This window comes from Triturus cristatus, chromosome 10, assembly GCF_964204655.1.
Source record: "Triturus cristatus chromosome 10, aTriCri1.1, whole genome shotgun sequence".
Classification (NCBI taxonomy): Eukaryota; Metazoa; Chordata; class Amphibia; order Caudata; family Salamandridae; genus Triturus; species Triturus cristatus.
This window is the reverse complement of record NC_140593.1, coordinates 1,227,818,251-1,227,834,892: the sequence shown is the minus strand read 5'-3', so window position 1 is coordinate 1,227,834,892 and position 16,642 is coordinate 1,227,818,251. Positions and strand designations below refer to the sequence as shown.

Genomic DNA, 16,642 nt, shown 5'->3' with positions numbered 1-16,642 from the left:
CTGCGATTAAACGACCCTCAATGCCTCAGGATCCTTCAGAATCAGAAAGGATGAACTGGAGGAGAAGCTGTGCTTCCTGCGTGTCACCACAAATGTTTGAATAAGTTGTGGAAGTGCAGCTCGTACACACATTTAGACAAACTCTTTACTACAGGGAGAGAGCTGTGCATGGCACCCCACTGCACTCTAGAGAAGGACCCCCAAGGCAGCTACCAGGAGGCAAGTCTTCAGCACCAGACTCCGATGAGCCCCACACTAGAATCACTGGAACATTTGGGGGCTGGGTGGGGTCATCTGTCCCTTTTACTTGTACTGGGCCACAAACTTACATCACAATCACTTGGAACCTTATTTGGGTGTGGGAGGGGGGGTTGCAAATTAGCCCTTTCACTAGTTCTGAGCAGCAATTGAAGCTGATAACAGAATTACGTGGACACTGAAAGGGGGTTGGGTGATCACGTGCCCTCACACTTGTACCAATCCCCAGTGACAATGGAACCAGAAATTCTTTTAACACGTGGTAGTAAATCAGGGAGGGCAAGGAGTAGCGGCTGCTACCTCTGCTTGCCTCTCGGCACCCCTGACACTACAGCGGCTGGTTCCAATTTCGGAGGTCATTAAGGCATTGCATCAAAGCCTGTTGTGCCTTCTTCATGTTCCACTTCTTGCCCAGCACTTAGCAACAAAGAGGAGGGCGCTGAAAGTCTAAGAGCATCAATTATGGGATTTCATGTGGATCTTGTGAAGTTCACAATTCTTGACATTTGATGGCCTTGCACGGGTACTCTTGTTACACACAATGAAGGAGCTCGCTCTGCTGTACCAAGAGGGAGAAGAACAGGACTGATTCCGCTGGGACGGCCCAGAAATCCGGGGGGAAAAAGATGCTGAAGGACACCACTGGCAATGAAGCCTATTTTATGACCAGAACAAGCATGCGATGGACCTTTTAGCACCGGCTCTTCCATGCAATAGCCCATGTGTAGACCCGCTGGGCACTTCAGGCAAACAGGAGCCCAAGACCGAAAAGAGCTCAGACTCAGGTCTTGAGTGTAGACAAAGAAATGCTGCAGCGGCCTGTAAAACTTCTCTGACCACTCACACAACAGTGCATGGAAAGTCCTGCTATGTGCCAAGCAGACATTACATTTCCATGTCTAGTAAGAACACTCATTTAAATTAAAAAACGATGCCAAAGTTCGTTGAGTGGCTACTAATTTTGCAGTGTTAAAATGTCTGGCTTTTGCACACAGCAGAACTGTGGAAAAGGAGCAGGGAGAAATGTGAGAAACACCATCAGGTGGACTTAAAATACACAAAGGTAAATAACTCCACACTCAAGCAACCTATATGATCAAGACCGTGGTACACCAAAGGAGGGTGGAAGCCTGCATAACCCTCTAGAGCCTAGACTGCTCAAACATAAACCACAAACATGGCTCTAGCAGGATGGATCCAATGACAAAGCAAGAGGAAGACTTGTTATTCGTCGCCTCAACGGTGTCCTTGACACGCTTAAAACTCAGTCTATTATTCCTTTTAACTGAAACAAAATGGTGGCTCTGGAGGACTGCAGAGAAAGAAGGCACCAACATGTAAAAGTATTCTCTTGTCAATAAACGTTTACTTATTCTAATATGGTATGCCTATTTACACAATTTATAAAAACGCATGGTGATCTGCTAGAACGTTGATATCTAAGTAAACAATGTAATAACAAAGACGGACAAAAGACCATAATGGTACTATTACAAAAACAGCCGTCGCCAGGTTCAAACGTCACATACTATAAGACCAATCAGTGCATTTCACAATTGAATTGCATCGAACCATGTTCCTTTCATAGGTCAGTCACAACATGTGAGTTGTATGCTTGTTCTTTTCAGCAGATGTTGATCCTGGGTGATGTAGGTTGATGCGTTTCGCCCTTTTCTTTATGACCGCCTCAGGACTTTGCAGAACAGGCATTGCCCAACAATTGTTTTGTAAGGGCAAACTGTAAAATGAAGAACAGGTTATGCGACGGTTGGAATGCGCAAAGAATGTGTCACCATGAAATCACCCCTCATGGTTGCTTGCTTGGCCAGGGGGGAAGTAGGTGCCCAAGCGTGGTGTAGAGGCAAAGGAATGGGCCGGGCTGGCTGTCATAGGTAACAATGACTGTGAATGTGTCACCTTGAAATCCTGAAATTATGCTGTCGTAGAAGTGTTTAGATCGCAGTCGCAAATCTAAAACAGGCGTGGACTATCTTCCTCTGCCGTGCCAGCTTTCTAACCCTATCCGGAGGTCCCTGGCTTCAAGACAAAAGCCTGTGGCGTAAAGTTCCAGACACCCTCACTGGTGCTGTCCACTGATGACATCCTTTAAATAGGAGAAAGAGCAAACTTGTGGAATAATAACAGATAGGGCTTCTTCAGGTTACCATGGAGCCAATCTAACCTCCAAGTGGAAGATCAGTGGTATCCATGGGCTCGAAAATACGGAAGAACCACGAGTAAGAACTATATATCTATTCATAAGCTTTACAGGGCACAACACGTTGTTTTTAGTTCTTCGCACCCCTGTATATTGCCCGTCTGTTTGCCGAATGTAGATAATACCAGGGTCCCACTGGTGATGTGTCAGCAAGATTTTCTGATCGTTATTTCAAGGTATGAGAAAGGAAGTTGTTTTCAAGCCTTCTCCAGGATGCATCTAGTTATGGTCTGCTCTCAGGCTAGGGTCTAGTTTAACTGTCTGCCTCTCACCCCTCCATCCACCCCAAGGATCCTCCTGGGTGTGTAGTGGCACGGTCTTCAAGCCTTCTCTGGGATACATCTAGTTAGGCTCTGTACTCCACCCACCCCCAAGAATCCTCCTGGCTGTGTAGTGGAGCACTTATGAGGACAGTGTGTAACTTTGGTCAGCTGAGGGTTTTGAACTTGATCCTCGCGGAGGCTGGGAGGCAGTGAAGATTTTCGGGCTGCCTTAAAGTGGACTCACTTATTCAGATTCATGCACAATCCAGCAGCACAGTTTTGACGCCTTGTACACAGAGTACATAATGTTGTAGTAATCCAACTGCGCCACCGATAGGGCTCTTGTGAACTCGAACTCCACTGTTCAACAGATTCAAAGTTGATGCCCTCAATCACTCCTCAGACTCCGGGCATGAAGTGCAGCTTGATCTTGAATAGAACATTCTTGCTCCTTACTTTCAGTAAGTTTGGTGCATTCACTCCGAGGCTGAGCTTCTCTACCAGCCATCACCAGAAGGTTACGCTTGGAACTACCCTAGGATAGTAAGCCCTCCTTCATCCAACCGGGCACACGATCAAGGCAAGTGGAAGTGTGGTGGTTGATTGTGGACACACTTATCAGAAGGATGTAGATTGAAGAATTGTCGGAATACATTTGATCATCTAGAGCCTGGGCCGGCAGCATTACTCTAATCACACATGTGCTTCATTTCTATTTTTTTTGTCTCTTGTGCATGCATTTTATATTCTGACATTTAAGGAATTGGGGCCACTTCTCAATACCAAAGCCCCCCACCCACCGTTGCGGAAGTGCGCTGAACTTGAATTCAATGACCTTGCTGTACTTCCCTACGGCTCGCAGGTTGACAAGTGAACCCAGAGAACAAGCTCTACAAGAGTTGTTCTATCACTTGCTTTTCATGTGGCTGTTGTGGGCCTCTGTTGACAAAAAAAGGCCTCGAAAAATCAAAAAAATGTTACTCGACCTGCAGGTCGAGTAACTTGAATAATCTTTTCGACCTAACTGTAATGTACTCGACCCGTCAACTGGTCTCAAATTGTGGGATCCTAGGCAAATAATTTATTTTACAGCCGCCTTTTTCTTCATTGTCATACAAGTGCCTATAGCAAATTTTAAACAACACTCCCTCCCAATCTACCACGCGCCCTTCACAATGTTTGAATTGGGCGACATCTTATGCTGTGGGCAACTCCAGGCATAAAGATCAACAAGATCTCTGGCAAAGAACCCCTGAAAGGGATCCAACGGATAGTAAAGCGCCACCCTAGTGTGCGAGATATGTAGATATGTGCACCCTACATAAGATGCCCTCAATTACCGTACAATTCCCACTCTCTCTGAGACAGGTGGCCCAGCGGAACAGCACACTAATTCTATTTTTGCAATTGTGATATTTGATTAGTTCCTGTGCAGACCATGGCTTCAATAAAACTGGCAATAATTGGCTCTTTCAAATTTAGACCAATATTACCCTGGTTAAATTTTTGTGTATTTAAGATAGACTACCTGGAAAAGACACCGACAATCTGAGCACTTTTTTTGTTGTTGTTGAGAAAAATGTTTATTTTCTTATATACCTTGAGCAGTATGGAGGGTCCTCAACATTTACTAGTCCAAACTGTGCAAAAATGACTGGGTAGCCACCTCTGAGATTCTGAGTCAGCCCTTACTCTGCAGGCACACATCAGCAGACATAACAAGAAAGTGGTGGAAGTTTACGCCTGAAGTAGCATTAGTAGCTGATAACTCTAGGCAGCACAATGCCACTACAGGCAGAGATCAACCATATGCATATCAATTTTACCATGGCCGATAAGGGGCATTCCAACCCAACCTGCCATGTCCCCTCTGAATGAGAGCACAAACGACCCCATACAGGTTTCGGTTTCATTGGGCCACAAGGCTGATCTGCTTTCGCAAATAAGGTTGCTCCAATAGTCATGTGCCAGGTTTTATGTACTCTACTAGTGACTCATGCCACCACTCTCATTCCCACCTCTACAGCAAGATGATACTCTGGTTAAATGACTAGGTAAAGCCATCAGGAAGACCCTAACTGCACTACAGCCCACCAGAGGGGCAGGTCAGGCCATGCTTAGAACATGCCACAGATCAATGTGGAAGCAGAATCCTGATATGTGAAAAACATAACCGATGTTCAGCACAAGCAGGTTTTCAGGTGTAGGTCCAGCGAGGTCACAGAAAAGATATTTGAAGGAGGTTACAAATTTGCGGTTACGTAAACAGCTGTATTGTAGGTGGTGAGATACATTGATTGGGATTATACAGACATCATGCGTTATAGTACTACCATGCCTCGCTGAGAAGGGGAAACTTGTTTTTTGCTGAACCCTAAGTCATCAAAAAAGTTTTAGAACATTAGCAATAAGGTGCAATACAAAGCCGGGCAACAATAGTGGATTAATTGGGGGATATTACAAGCTTTAATGGGAGCAGATGACCGGAGTACCTTTAGACATAATAGGTCTCTGTCAGCAAATCAAAAACTATACATCATGTGCTATTCTTCTGTCCAACATACCCAAAGCCCAGAGGGAAATGGATACGTCCTCTGCAAGTCTCATGGCATTTGGAGGCACTATGAATCCTGATGAGTGACATCCATTTATACTGTTTTCGGTGTAAGCAAGTTCTTATTCACAGTAGGGCTTATAAGGAAAACTAATGGTCTTAAATTTTAGACCAGGAGAAATTGGTTGCATGCCACTGGTTGCTATTTTGCATATGCATGCGTTTTTACATCTTGCTGTGGTACGAAAGCTGTTTTTATTCTTTTTAAACTGATTTGTCAATAATTTACTGTAAACGACTTTGCACTTAACACAGCAAAATAACTTTGCAAAAACACGTGTTGGTACTGTGCTCTATGCATTTCAAGGCAATTTCAAATACCCTTTATCGGGTAAACCACACAATGCAAACACCAACCCCCTACTTTTGTATTACCCGACGACCGTCAATGCGAAAGCACTTGGGTAATCCCGCGGTGCACGACTCTTTGATGAATGTGTGATTACAACTGCATGACGGCACCACCCGCATGACCCTTGGCATAGTAAACTAGAGGAAAATCCTCTGGAGAGAAGACCAAGACAGGTGAGAGCTTTAGGCCTCATGAGTATGCATGGTGTGCGTGCACAAGAGAGAGCAGGAATACACAAAACCCAGCCCTGACAAAGGCTACAGACCCGATCAGGCTCTTAGAGTGGGCCGAAACATTTTGGCACGAAGAGTACAATTGAACTATTACATTCAATAAAACCCAAGAGATTCATGCTTTTATTCATACCCCAGGTATCCTCTAAATAAAGAAGAATATTTAGGTATACCTGGAGGTATTTTTAATAGATAACTCTTCTGGATCCCTGCTTATCCAGCTTGGCTTTGTCTAAGAACTTCCATTCCAGCTATAGTTGAGTCCGCCCTGGTGTACCATCTTACTAGGGTGTGGCTAGGCGCTGATGATGAAGCATGTCACGATAAGTGAGTGAGGCATCTACTCCAATATCTTTGGATATCCCAAGTCCTTGGGATACAGCAGAGGTGAAATCCAACAGCCTAATACAGACGGGATCCCATTTTCCCAGTCTCCTTGAAAAATCAGTTGCCTGTGTGTGTGAGTATCGATAGTGAGAGAGTGCAACTGGTTTAACTATCTCTCGCTCTCCTTTGTGATAATGGATATAAGGGCCATCAGGCTTGTTTGAGAGTCAGTGGCTCGTATAAAGTTATCAAGCACAGCATAAAACTCCTTTCAAGATAGAATATTCGTAATGTGGATAAAAAAAACTGAATCAAAATTGTATCTACAATATTTTGATAGTCAAAATGATTATGACTTTAAGATATACTCTCCCACAGAATGAGAATGTATCCCCGCATTGACCTTAGCTGTTGCCATAGTGATTAGCATCAAACAGGTTTGCCAACAATTTACTGCAAACGCCTTTGCACTTAACACAGCAAAAATACTTTGCAAAAACAAGTGCTGGTACTATGCTCATGCATTTCAAGGCAATTTCGCACACCCTTTATCGGGGAAAGCACACAATGCAAACACCAACCCCCTACTTTTGTATTACCTACCTGCTTCCATGATGAAGCGCGACACCTTAAAGTGTGTTTTAGTCTGGCTGGATACTTTTCCTGAGCTGTTAACTTGGCCTTTTACGGGTCGTAGGCTACTGCTAGCCTCAGAGTCCATTGCAAATCCCGGGTCTCTAAAGAAAACAGACAAAAAAACGAGTTTTATCCTTGCAGAAGAAGTAATAACTTTTTGAGCTCCAGGTAAGGCAAAATTGAAACATCTGTGGAGAAACCAATGTGACAAACAAAAAAGCAAACTGAAAAATGCCCATCTGCAAGAGGACTATCTAACTCTTCCTGATGACTCTGCCCTACTAGTCTTGAAGCACATGAACGGCAGGAACTAAAGGTGGGAGAGTTCTGTAGGCTTGCTTAGGAAGATGGGCTGGAACAATTAAAAGGGCTCCAGATTGCTTTTAGGAGACACAGGCTGTATCGAGCACAAGCCCTGGAGAGGGAGCAGGTGACTCCTGTAATTACCTCATGCTTTGGGCAATTGGCTACTGCTTTTCTGCAGTACTACAGCCTTTCAGATTCAGCAGAATCATTCTACTCCTTTGAGAATGAACCAGTGAAGAGATCACCGAGACATCCATGAGCAGGAAGTGTCTCTCCGGCAGGTGCAAAGCGTTTTTAAATGCATTTCTCACAGTCAGTGCTTGTCTAACTGACAACTTTCAATGGAACTGGTTGATAAAGACGTAATGGGGCAGTAAAACCGAATTTGCCAAAATTCTCCAATCGAAAGAAATTGCTTCAAATTACAATTTCATACTTCAAATGACTAATTAACATGACAAAAAAAACGCTAAATCCTTCCCTCTTCTATACCTCCACTATCCTTTTCACACCAAATAATAGACTAACATGTTCACTGTTCAAATTAATTTCATATTTCCTTATACTAATTCACCACTAATCCTTTTTGGGTTACGGAGTAGATTGCTACCGGCCAAAAAGCGCTTCAACACCTCATCAGGGGTAGCAAGCGTTATGTAAATGCAAACCCTTCCCTCTTCTATCCCTCCATTATCCTTTTCAATGCAAATAAACTTGCATGTTCACCACTCAAATTAATTTCATATTCCCCTATTGTAATTTCCCCAATAACCCTGCTTGAGTTATGAAAACACGTGCTACCCACCGAAAAGTGCTTCAACACCCCATCAAGGGTAGCAAGCACTATATAAATGCAAACCCTTCCCTCTTCTATCCCTTTCAATCCAAATAACAGACTAACATGTCCACCGCTCAAATTAATTTCCTTTTTGGGGGGGGGGGCAGGGGGGGGGGGGGGTTTATATAGCACAAACTCTACCCAGAGGTATTGGAGCGCTTTACAGGAGCACCAGTTGCATTACAGACAGACACATTTGTTTTGTTAGGTACGGGGAGATTACATGATTTGTCCAGGATCACAGGATGTCGAGTACCCCTGTTGAGACGCAAAGCTGCTTTCCCAGCTTCGAGGTCAACCGCTCTAACCATTAGGTCTTATCCTCTACCCTCTCCCTATATGAATTTGCCACTAATCCCTTTGGGTTCCGGAGTAGCGTGCTACTCGCCGAAAACCACTTTGACGCCTCGTATGGGGTAGTAAGTGCTATATAAATGCAATTACAATAGCAACATACTTACCGCAAACTACATAATATAACCCCTCTTGCCTATGTCATTTAACAACAGGAAATAACAACACTTTACTTAGGAGTGAACTCCCTCCCCTGAAGGCCCAATACATTCCGCAAAATTAAGTAGCTGGTAACAGCTACATTTTGAACAACAGTTATTATGGTTCATTCGAACGAGACAATAAGCCACCCAATAAGGGGACAATTGGGCGTGGGGGAAATTATTACTTTTTTTCAAAGTCTATACAGCAATTAAAAAAAAAGACTGTGGCACCTGTGAAATCATATCTCCCCTTGAAGAGATGCTGTTTCAAACTTGCGTGGCACAATAAAACACAAGTCTCTTACAAAATGTGACGGGGGTCCCAGTAACTCCCACCAATAATCTCACCCCACAGGGGACTTGGACTAAATAGAGACCCTCCCACATACCCTGAATGCTTCCCCAAATTCTGCCTGTGGCTTCTGTATGCAGCAGAGAAAATAATGGGCGAGAGCCCTATTGAATTGTGAACAGAACCTATGCATATGCCATATCCAGCAGATCGGCAAATAAAGGAGTGAAAGAAGAAAGTGAAAAAACTGATTTGCAGGGTGGTCAAGCTCTGGGGACTGGAGGAGCCCAAGCCCTTAAAAAAGTGGGGAGACTACCATGACGTCACAGTGCATTACATCGCAGGAAGTGACATCAGACAATAAAGACCTCACACATGTGTAGCAGGTCTCTCACGAGTACATTTAGGTACATTACGAGATTTAACAAATGAAATTGTGTATTGGGGTGAAGCCAAAAAGGTGGCACAACCCATGTCGTTTTAAGTGCCCCAGGCAGTGCAAGACAGGAACACACTGATTCCATCAGCCTCGACCAATGCTTTTTTTTTTTACTCTGCCGTAAATAAATTGGCAACAAGGAGAGACATGGCAGTAGATCTGTTCTGCTTAATTGGTTGGTAAGCCTGCATTTTAATATATCTTATGAGGTAAGGACCCTGCCGCAGAGATCTTATTGTGCCCAGTAAATCGCAAGGAATAATAATAATGGTAAGATAACTGGAGGTTAAGCTGGAGAAATCAGTGTTTTGTCTAGTTCCAATTTTGAAATAAAGTAGCACAGAGGGTTAATGCAAAGCACATCATGTAACATGCAGATGACCGGTTTCTATTTTCTGTAGATAGGTAAGTGGGTTGCTGCTTTTAAAAGAGATCCATTTATTACTCACAGCTCATAAACTGTAATCCTTCTAATATAGCACAGCGAGCTATGAAGGTTGTGACGTGTATACCTTGTAACCCTCACTGTCTTACATAACACTTCTTGTACATTGATTTACCCAGGTTGTGTGGCTTTGTTTCCACTTCCGTCTAAGTGTGAGGCATCAAACCAAGCCTAGCCAGATTACAGGAACAAAAGGGGCCTCATGGCCCCTTAACTTCGGCCTTTATCTTTGGACCAGTTGGAGGGGAAAATAACAAAGCTACCTCCCTGCCTGCAGATTGCTGCTGGGAATGGAGAGCAGACAACATGTAGGCGCTGCTGAACGTGTCCCTGTGATACCAGGACAAGTTCAGCATACTTCAGTAAGGCCAACTTCTTGCCAGGGGGGACCCTGTGAAAATAGTGAGTAGACACTGTCTACACCACACTTGTGCCCTTGTTCTATCAAAGAGTAAAGAGAAGGCGAACCAGGGCCCAAGAACAGTCAGCTGTGCAGAGCGGCATACACAAACGGTCTGAGAGTAGCTGATCAAGTCCGGGTATTCATGCTGTATTCTGAATCGTAGTCCTGTTCAACTCAAACTAGGACTGCACGCCACAGACAGTCAAGAAACAGCGGGTTGAATGACTCATCCAACTATCGGAAAGCACATTGAGGCCACGCCAAGAGGCACACGGCACTGCATAGAGGACACCTTGCTGCACACGGACTGCGACAAAGACATTCGCCTCTGTGCCGTGAGGGGCGGGCAAACCCCGAGGCTGGCCCCGGCTGCGCCCGTGGAACACCATGGAGCCAAGGAACGCAGAGAGGCTTCAAGGCGCCTACCGGGAAACGGGCCCCCGAGCGCCCCCCACCCACGGCGTCACACGGCCATGCCCGGCCACACAGGAGCGGCCCGAGTATAAACAATCACACGCTGAGACGGACCTCTGCAGGGAGCGCGTCGGAAGAGGTCAGGATCACCGTGTAAAATATATTTTGTAACGCACGTTTACCATTGACTTCCACTGACGGACTGCGGCTGCCCCCTACTGAACACGAGAGCACAACCCCATCTCATTCTCAACCGCCATGGGCGAGCTTATAACGGAACCAGGCCATGTGTCCCTTCAGTGTGCTTCCGGGTCATAAAACAACCAATCCCGCAGCACAACAGCAGAAGGTATTTGTATAACGTAAAGCGTTCTATTAGTGGATCGTCGGGTCACCCCTCACAGCCAATCCGAGTACGCCATCCAGAGTTCCTAAATGCTGATTGGCAGTGGAGTGCGCGCGAGTCCAACCCGACCACTTCAGATGGCGGGCTTCACCGGGAGGACCCTGGTCTCACCGGGCCCTGCACTGGGGTCCGGCCAGTCTCAGGTCCGGGGGTGGGGGCTCCTCTGTTTCCGGCCACCCCGGGCAGGATGGAAGGAGTGGGGGGGTCCTGCAGGGCTTTAAATCGGAGGGTTTCTGAAAAGGGGCGTGGCCTGTGTAATTAAGGGGCTGGTTTAAACTTGTAAATTACGTGTCTGTGATTCTATGTCAGTCCACGGAGGCTCAGATTATGCTTCTCTTTGCTTTACTGCAAACAAACAGCAGCCAATAAAACAACTTTAAACGTCAGCATACCCCGGAAGTACAACCCCCTCCAGTAGTATGCCCCAATCACTGTCCACACTATCATATATAAGGTCCGAATTACGCCATCACTTCCTCTTTCTTTGCTGCTGCAGCAGCAGATAAGTGCTTTTCCCTTACTTTTATCAGTTTTTGGTAGAGTGTGGGGATATTGTGTGTTGGTTAATATTATCGTTCTTACCTGTGTTCATGGTTGTTATAATTTGGTTATTGACGGCGACGCGGCTCCGGAACGTCTGTTCTCGGCTCCGTTTTCGCTGAAGTTGTGGCGCCTCGCAGCGCGCGCGCGTCGATAGCCTGCTGCGGGCGTTAGGGGGCGGTGGAGAAGGAGGAGGCAGACGCGACTCGCTCGTGCACAGAGAGCGGTCGCGTCGTTAGCAGGACGCTCTGGCTGAGCGCGCGAACTCGTTCTTCATTCAATTTGAACGAACGGCTCCTCGCGCTCAGACCCGCATGACTGCACACATCTCTGGCCTCAATTACTGAACGCTTACCGGAGCGTGTGACCGGAATAGAGCGCTGCTCTAGGGGAGTGTATTGGGGTTGCTCCTTCCACCTTGATCATAGCGCAGAACCTTTAGTTTAGGTTGTTCTTTGGTGCTCCTCTTTGAGAAGCAGGTTCTGCCAGACCCCTGGGCTGCTCCCCCCCGTGAATCTCTTCCAACTCCTCTGAGCTTGTAGCAATGGCGTACTACGCCGAAGAGGAGGACCAGTGGGTAGAATGTGACAATTATGAGGACTATGAGGAACCGGAACACTTGGAGGAGAATTTGGTGAAAGCCCTGGATACCCACGTCCAGGGTTCAGTTAACGTGGCCTTAATCAAAGCCCTGAAGCCTTTTACTAAGCCCCTCCTTAAATATGGCAAGAGGAAAATGAAGTCCAAGCACAGGGATGCAGGCACTTCGCGGTCCTCGGCCAAAGTTTTGGCACGAATGGCAAAGAATGTAATGAGGGACCATGGTTCCATGGCTGCGTATGAGACGGATGATTCGTTGCCAGCTACTACTACCACTTCCGACTCAGATGACGAGTCAGTGAGACCCAAAAAGAAATCTCATAAGGTGAAGCATACTGCTTACAAGGCTGATGACAGCCAGGCGCCTAAAAATCTGCTGTTTGACCCGCAGAGCCTTATTCATCCACGGTCTTCGGAATGGGTTCCCTGTCCTGAGGTGGCACATTATGTGGGGGTGAACTTGCGGCAGGGTTTCGAGAAGGAAGTGCGGGCCACATTGCGCTCAGAATGCCCGAGGCCATCCCTGACTGGCAAGGTGGCGGACACGCCGGAATTAGATCCTAATATGGCTACATTCATGCGAAAGTTCGCTAAAGACCCGAAAAAGGGCTTAGATAGAGCCTGGCGGGGATGCCAGGATAAGTTGTTGGATGTTTCGGGTCCCCTCACTAAAATTCTAGACGCGGCGGTCAACGCGAAAAACCAGAATGTTTCTTTGGACACCTCTGAGATTATGGAGTGGGCCCAGCGGGCCCTGTGCTTTCTAGGAAATGCAAATGTGGCGCTATCTACCGAAAGGAGGCGCTCGTTCTTGATGAGAATAGATTCTCAATTGGCAGAGATGGCCACGACCGAACCGGGTTCTTTGGCCAATGGCATGTTGTTTGGCGACAAATTCGTCAAGGAGATGGGCAAGTACGTGGCCACTTTTTCAGCTTTAGACAAGGCGCAGGCTAACATCAAGAAAGTGTTCCACACTGGTGTTTTTGATAGGGCCGGACGCGCTAGAGGTCGAGGGTCCGGCCGTGGTTACAACCAGACCTCCCGAGGGGCGGAACAAAGAGGCAGAGGAGGTCAGAGGTCGCAGTTTTACCCCTCCCGCAATAGAGGTGGCCGAGGTCGAGGCCACAGAGGATCCTATCGAGGACAGCAGAACTCCGGAGATAACTCCTATTCAGGTAACGATGTTGAATGCCACAGAATGCATGGTGGGAGGTCGTATTGCGTTGTTCCTTCACAGGTGGCAGGAGATTACGGCCGATCCCTGGGTGTTACAAACTGTCCAGGGTTTCCACATAGAATTCTACAGCACTCCGACTCAGAGTCGGGTACCTGGCGCCCTACATTTTTCCCTACAAGAACAGAGTTTCATCGACAGGGAGGTGGAGGCACTACTCCAGAAGGGTGCAATAGTGAGGGCTATTCCCCATCCTCGGGGTTTTGTAAGCACGATTTTCCTTGTCCCGAAGAAGGACAAAGGGTTCCGTTTGGTGCTGAATCTAAGAGAATTCAACGCTTGGGTGGTGTACCGACATTTCAAGATGGAGGGCATCCATTTGTTGAGGGACATCCTCTAAGAGGAGGACTGGCTCGTTCGTTTAGACCTAAAGGACGCCTACTTGGCGGTCCCTATTTTCCCACCACACAGGAGGTTTCTCCAGTTTCTCTGGCGCGACCAATGGTTCGAGTTTTCCGCGATGCCCTTTGGTCTGTCTTCCGCCCCTTGGTGTTTCACCAAACTCATGAGACCGGTGGTCCAATGGTTGAGAGAACGAGGGGTCCGCCTGATCATTTACCTCGACGACATCCTAATTATGGCACAGTCACAGGAACTCTTGTTGAGGCATCTTACGTGGACTCTCCAACTGCTACAGGAGTTGGGTTTCCTTGTGAATCTGGAGAAGTCAGTCCTGATTCCATCGCAATCGATGGAATTCTTGGGTTTTCAGATCAACTCCCTCACGTGCCAATTGCTCCTTCCTTTGAAGAAGAGAGTAGTGATCAGGAAGGAATTGAGGAAAGCGCTTGCCTCTCCGACAATTTCGTTACGGACGTTGGCTCGCCTAGTAGGGTTGCTGGCGGCGTCCATTCAGGCGATTTTTCCGGGGCCCTTGCATTACAGGGCCCTGCAGAGACTGAAAATTTTGCATCTACGCAAGGGTCTCTCGTATGCGCAACAGATAGCCCTCTCACCGGAGGCTCGTACGGAGATCAATTGGTGGTTAGACCATATGGAGGCCTGGAACGGCAGGGCCATTTTCTCCTCCAGCCCGGATGTCGTGATAGAGTCGTTGGTCTCAGGAGGAACTAAAGTTGCATATCAACTGCTTGGAACTGCTGGCGGGAGCATTCGCGATTCGAACTCTGGCCCCGCAGAAGGTGTCTTGTTGCATTCTTCTACGTATGGACAATGTGTCCGCGGTGAGGTACATCAATCGCCTCGGAGGGACCCGCTCTCGCCTCTTGGCGGAGATAGCCAAGGACTTTTGGCATTATTGCCTGGACCATCGTCTAGTGGTGACGGCGGAATATATTCCCGGGTCGTCCAACGTGATTGCCGATTGGAATTCACGGCATTTGCGGGACAGCAGCGACTGGAAACTGCATCCCAACTGTTTCAAAGCGCTGAATCTCAAGTGGGGACCCTGTGTGCTGGACCTGTTTGCGTCCAGACTCAACACTCAACTTCCGCGGTTCTACAGTTGGCGACCGGACCCTCTAGCGGTCGGATCGGACGCCTTTCTTCACTCGTGGACGACGGGCATTCTATATGCCTTTCCACCATTTGTCATGATTCCGAGAGTGTTGGCGCATGTTCGCAGACAGAGAGCAGAGTTAGTCCTGGTTACTCCTTGTTGGAAGGCGCAGGCATGGTTTCCAACCGCCTTGAGCTTGACTTGTGCGCCTCCGGTGCGGCTTCGGTCGTTTCCGGACATCCTCACGGATCCTCAGGGACTGCGCCACCCGTTGGTGTTGCAGAACCAACTGGGCCTCATGGCCTGGAGACTTTCAGGCGTCGCTGGCAGGTGCCGGGAGTTTCGCAAGACACTCTCTTTTTCTTGTCCCAGGCTTGGGCTCCATCCACACACAAGCGTTACGAATCAGCTTGGAGACGGTGGGTTAGTTGGTGTGGTGAGCGACAGTGTGATCCCGTGGGATCCGATATTCATCTAATAGTGAACTTCTTGTCGGAATTAGCCAAGTCCGGTTTGGCGTACCGGACGGTAAATAATTTTCGATCGGCTATTTCAGCGGGTCACCCGCATGTGGAGGGCAGGCCAGTGGGGGAACATCCTTTGGTCTGCAAGGTAGTGCGAGGGATTCGTTTGGTGAATCCTCCTCAACCTCGGTACACCGCACTTTGGAATGTGTCGGTGGTTTTGCGTTTTTTGAGGAATTGGCCAAATAATGAGGCACTTTCTAGGAAACAATTATCGGCAAAATTAACAGTCCTACTGTGCTTAATTTCATGTAGACGGGTATCGGATGTGCGAGCACTGGATTTGGCAGGTAGAGTATTTACTCCTTCGGGAGTTTCCTTTACGATTTCCAGACGTACTAAGACGCATTCTCAGTGTATTACGTATCCTGCTTTTCCTCATCATAGCAAGTTGTGTGTTGTAAAGTGTTTGAAGGTTTATGAAGATTGTACTAGGGAATTTCGATCTGATGTTTCAGGACAATTGTTAATTGCTCTTCAGCGACCTTTTCGCCCGGTCTCATCTGCAACCCTGGCCAGGTGGGTCACTTGGTTACTGGGCCTTGCGGGGGTGGATGTTTCCATATTTGGAGCTCACTCTGTTAGGGGAGCTATGGCCTCTAAGTCTTTGGGGGCGGGTTCCCGGTTGCAAGACATCATGACTGTGGCGGATTGGTCGACTGATTCCACATTTAAAACGTTTTATCATAAACCTATTGTGGATGTAGCTTCGGTGGTGGTAAATCAACTTTAAACTAGCATAATCTGAGCCTCCGTGGACTGACATAGAATGAAAAATTGTCTAGCAAGCGCGACAAAGAATTTTCAATTCTATTAAGGACACGGAGGCGAGGATTATCCCACCCAAGCAGTTGGCATGTTGGCATACTGATGTAATTATTATGATGTTGTACCCACCCGATAATCCTGTACATTGACTTCATAGTTGTTTTGTACGGGTGTCACGATGTCAGTTTCCATTTCAGGAGAACAGACCAAACAATCTTGAGGTTCAGGACGTCTGGCATCGGCAGGGATGATTCGATTCATCGGGGTGGCAATTCATCTGGACAGAGGACAGTTGTCGTCTTTTCCGGAGAGGATATTCAAGGTTCAAGTTTGGACGCACGTCGATGGAGCAATCGGTGGTCCAGTGTTCGACGGTCAAGTTGGTGGACTGTGTTGAAAAGTTTTTTCATGCAAAGAAAGAGGAAGTGATGGCGTAATTCGGACCTTATATATGATAGTGTGGACAGTGATTGGGGCATACTACTGGAGGGGGTTGTACTTCCGGGGTATGCTGACGTTTAAAGTTGTTTTATTGGCTGCTGTTTGTTTGCAGTAAAGCAAAGAGAAGCATAA

The 16,642-nt window shown here is 47.1% G+C and overlaps 1 protein-coding gene and 1 long non-coding RNA gene across 3 annotated transcripts in view; one reads left to right on the top strand and one right to left on the bottom strand.

Annotated features, from left to right (window-relative positions):
• Positions 1-10,867, bottom strand: part of CCNQ (cyclin Q) — a 22,907-nt gene extending 12,040 nt beyond the window's left edge. Inside the window, exons 1-2 of one of the 2 annotated variants that reach the window (XM_085629817.1) lie at positions 10,718-10,867; positions 6,869-7,002 (exon numbers count right to left, since the gene is read on the bottom strand). In XM_085629817.1, coding sequence (XP_085485943.1) covers positions 6,869-6,986 — 118 coding nt within the window. In that variant the 5' untranslated portion in view covers positions 6,987-7,002; positions 10,718-10,867. Of the gene's footprint in view, positions 1-6,868; positions 7,003-10,711 lie in introns of both variants that reach the window. The other variant, XM_085629819.1, reaches the window with a different exon arrangement.
• On the top strand, positions 10,395-16,642 carry LOC146797139 (uncharacterized). The gene is made up of 2 exons (XR_014969690.1): positions 10,395-10,674; positions 16,267-16,642. It is a non-coding gene; the product is annotated as an uncharacterized LOC146797139 (long non-coding RNA).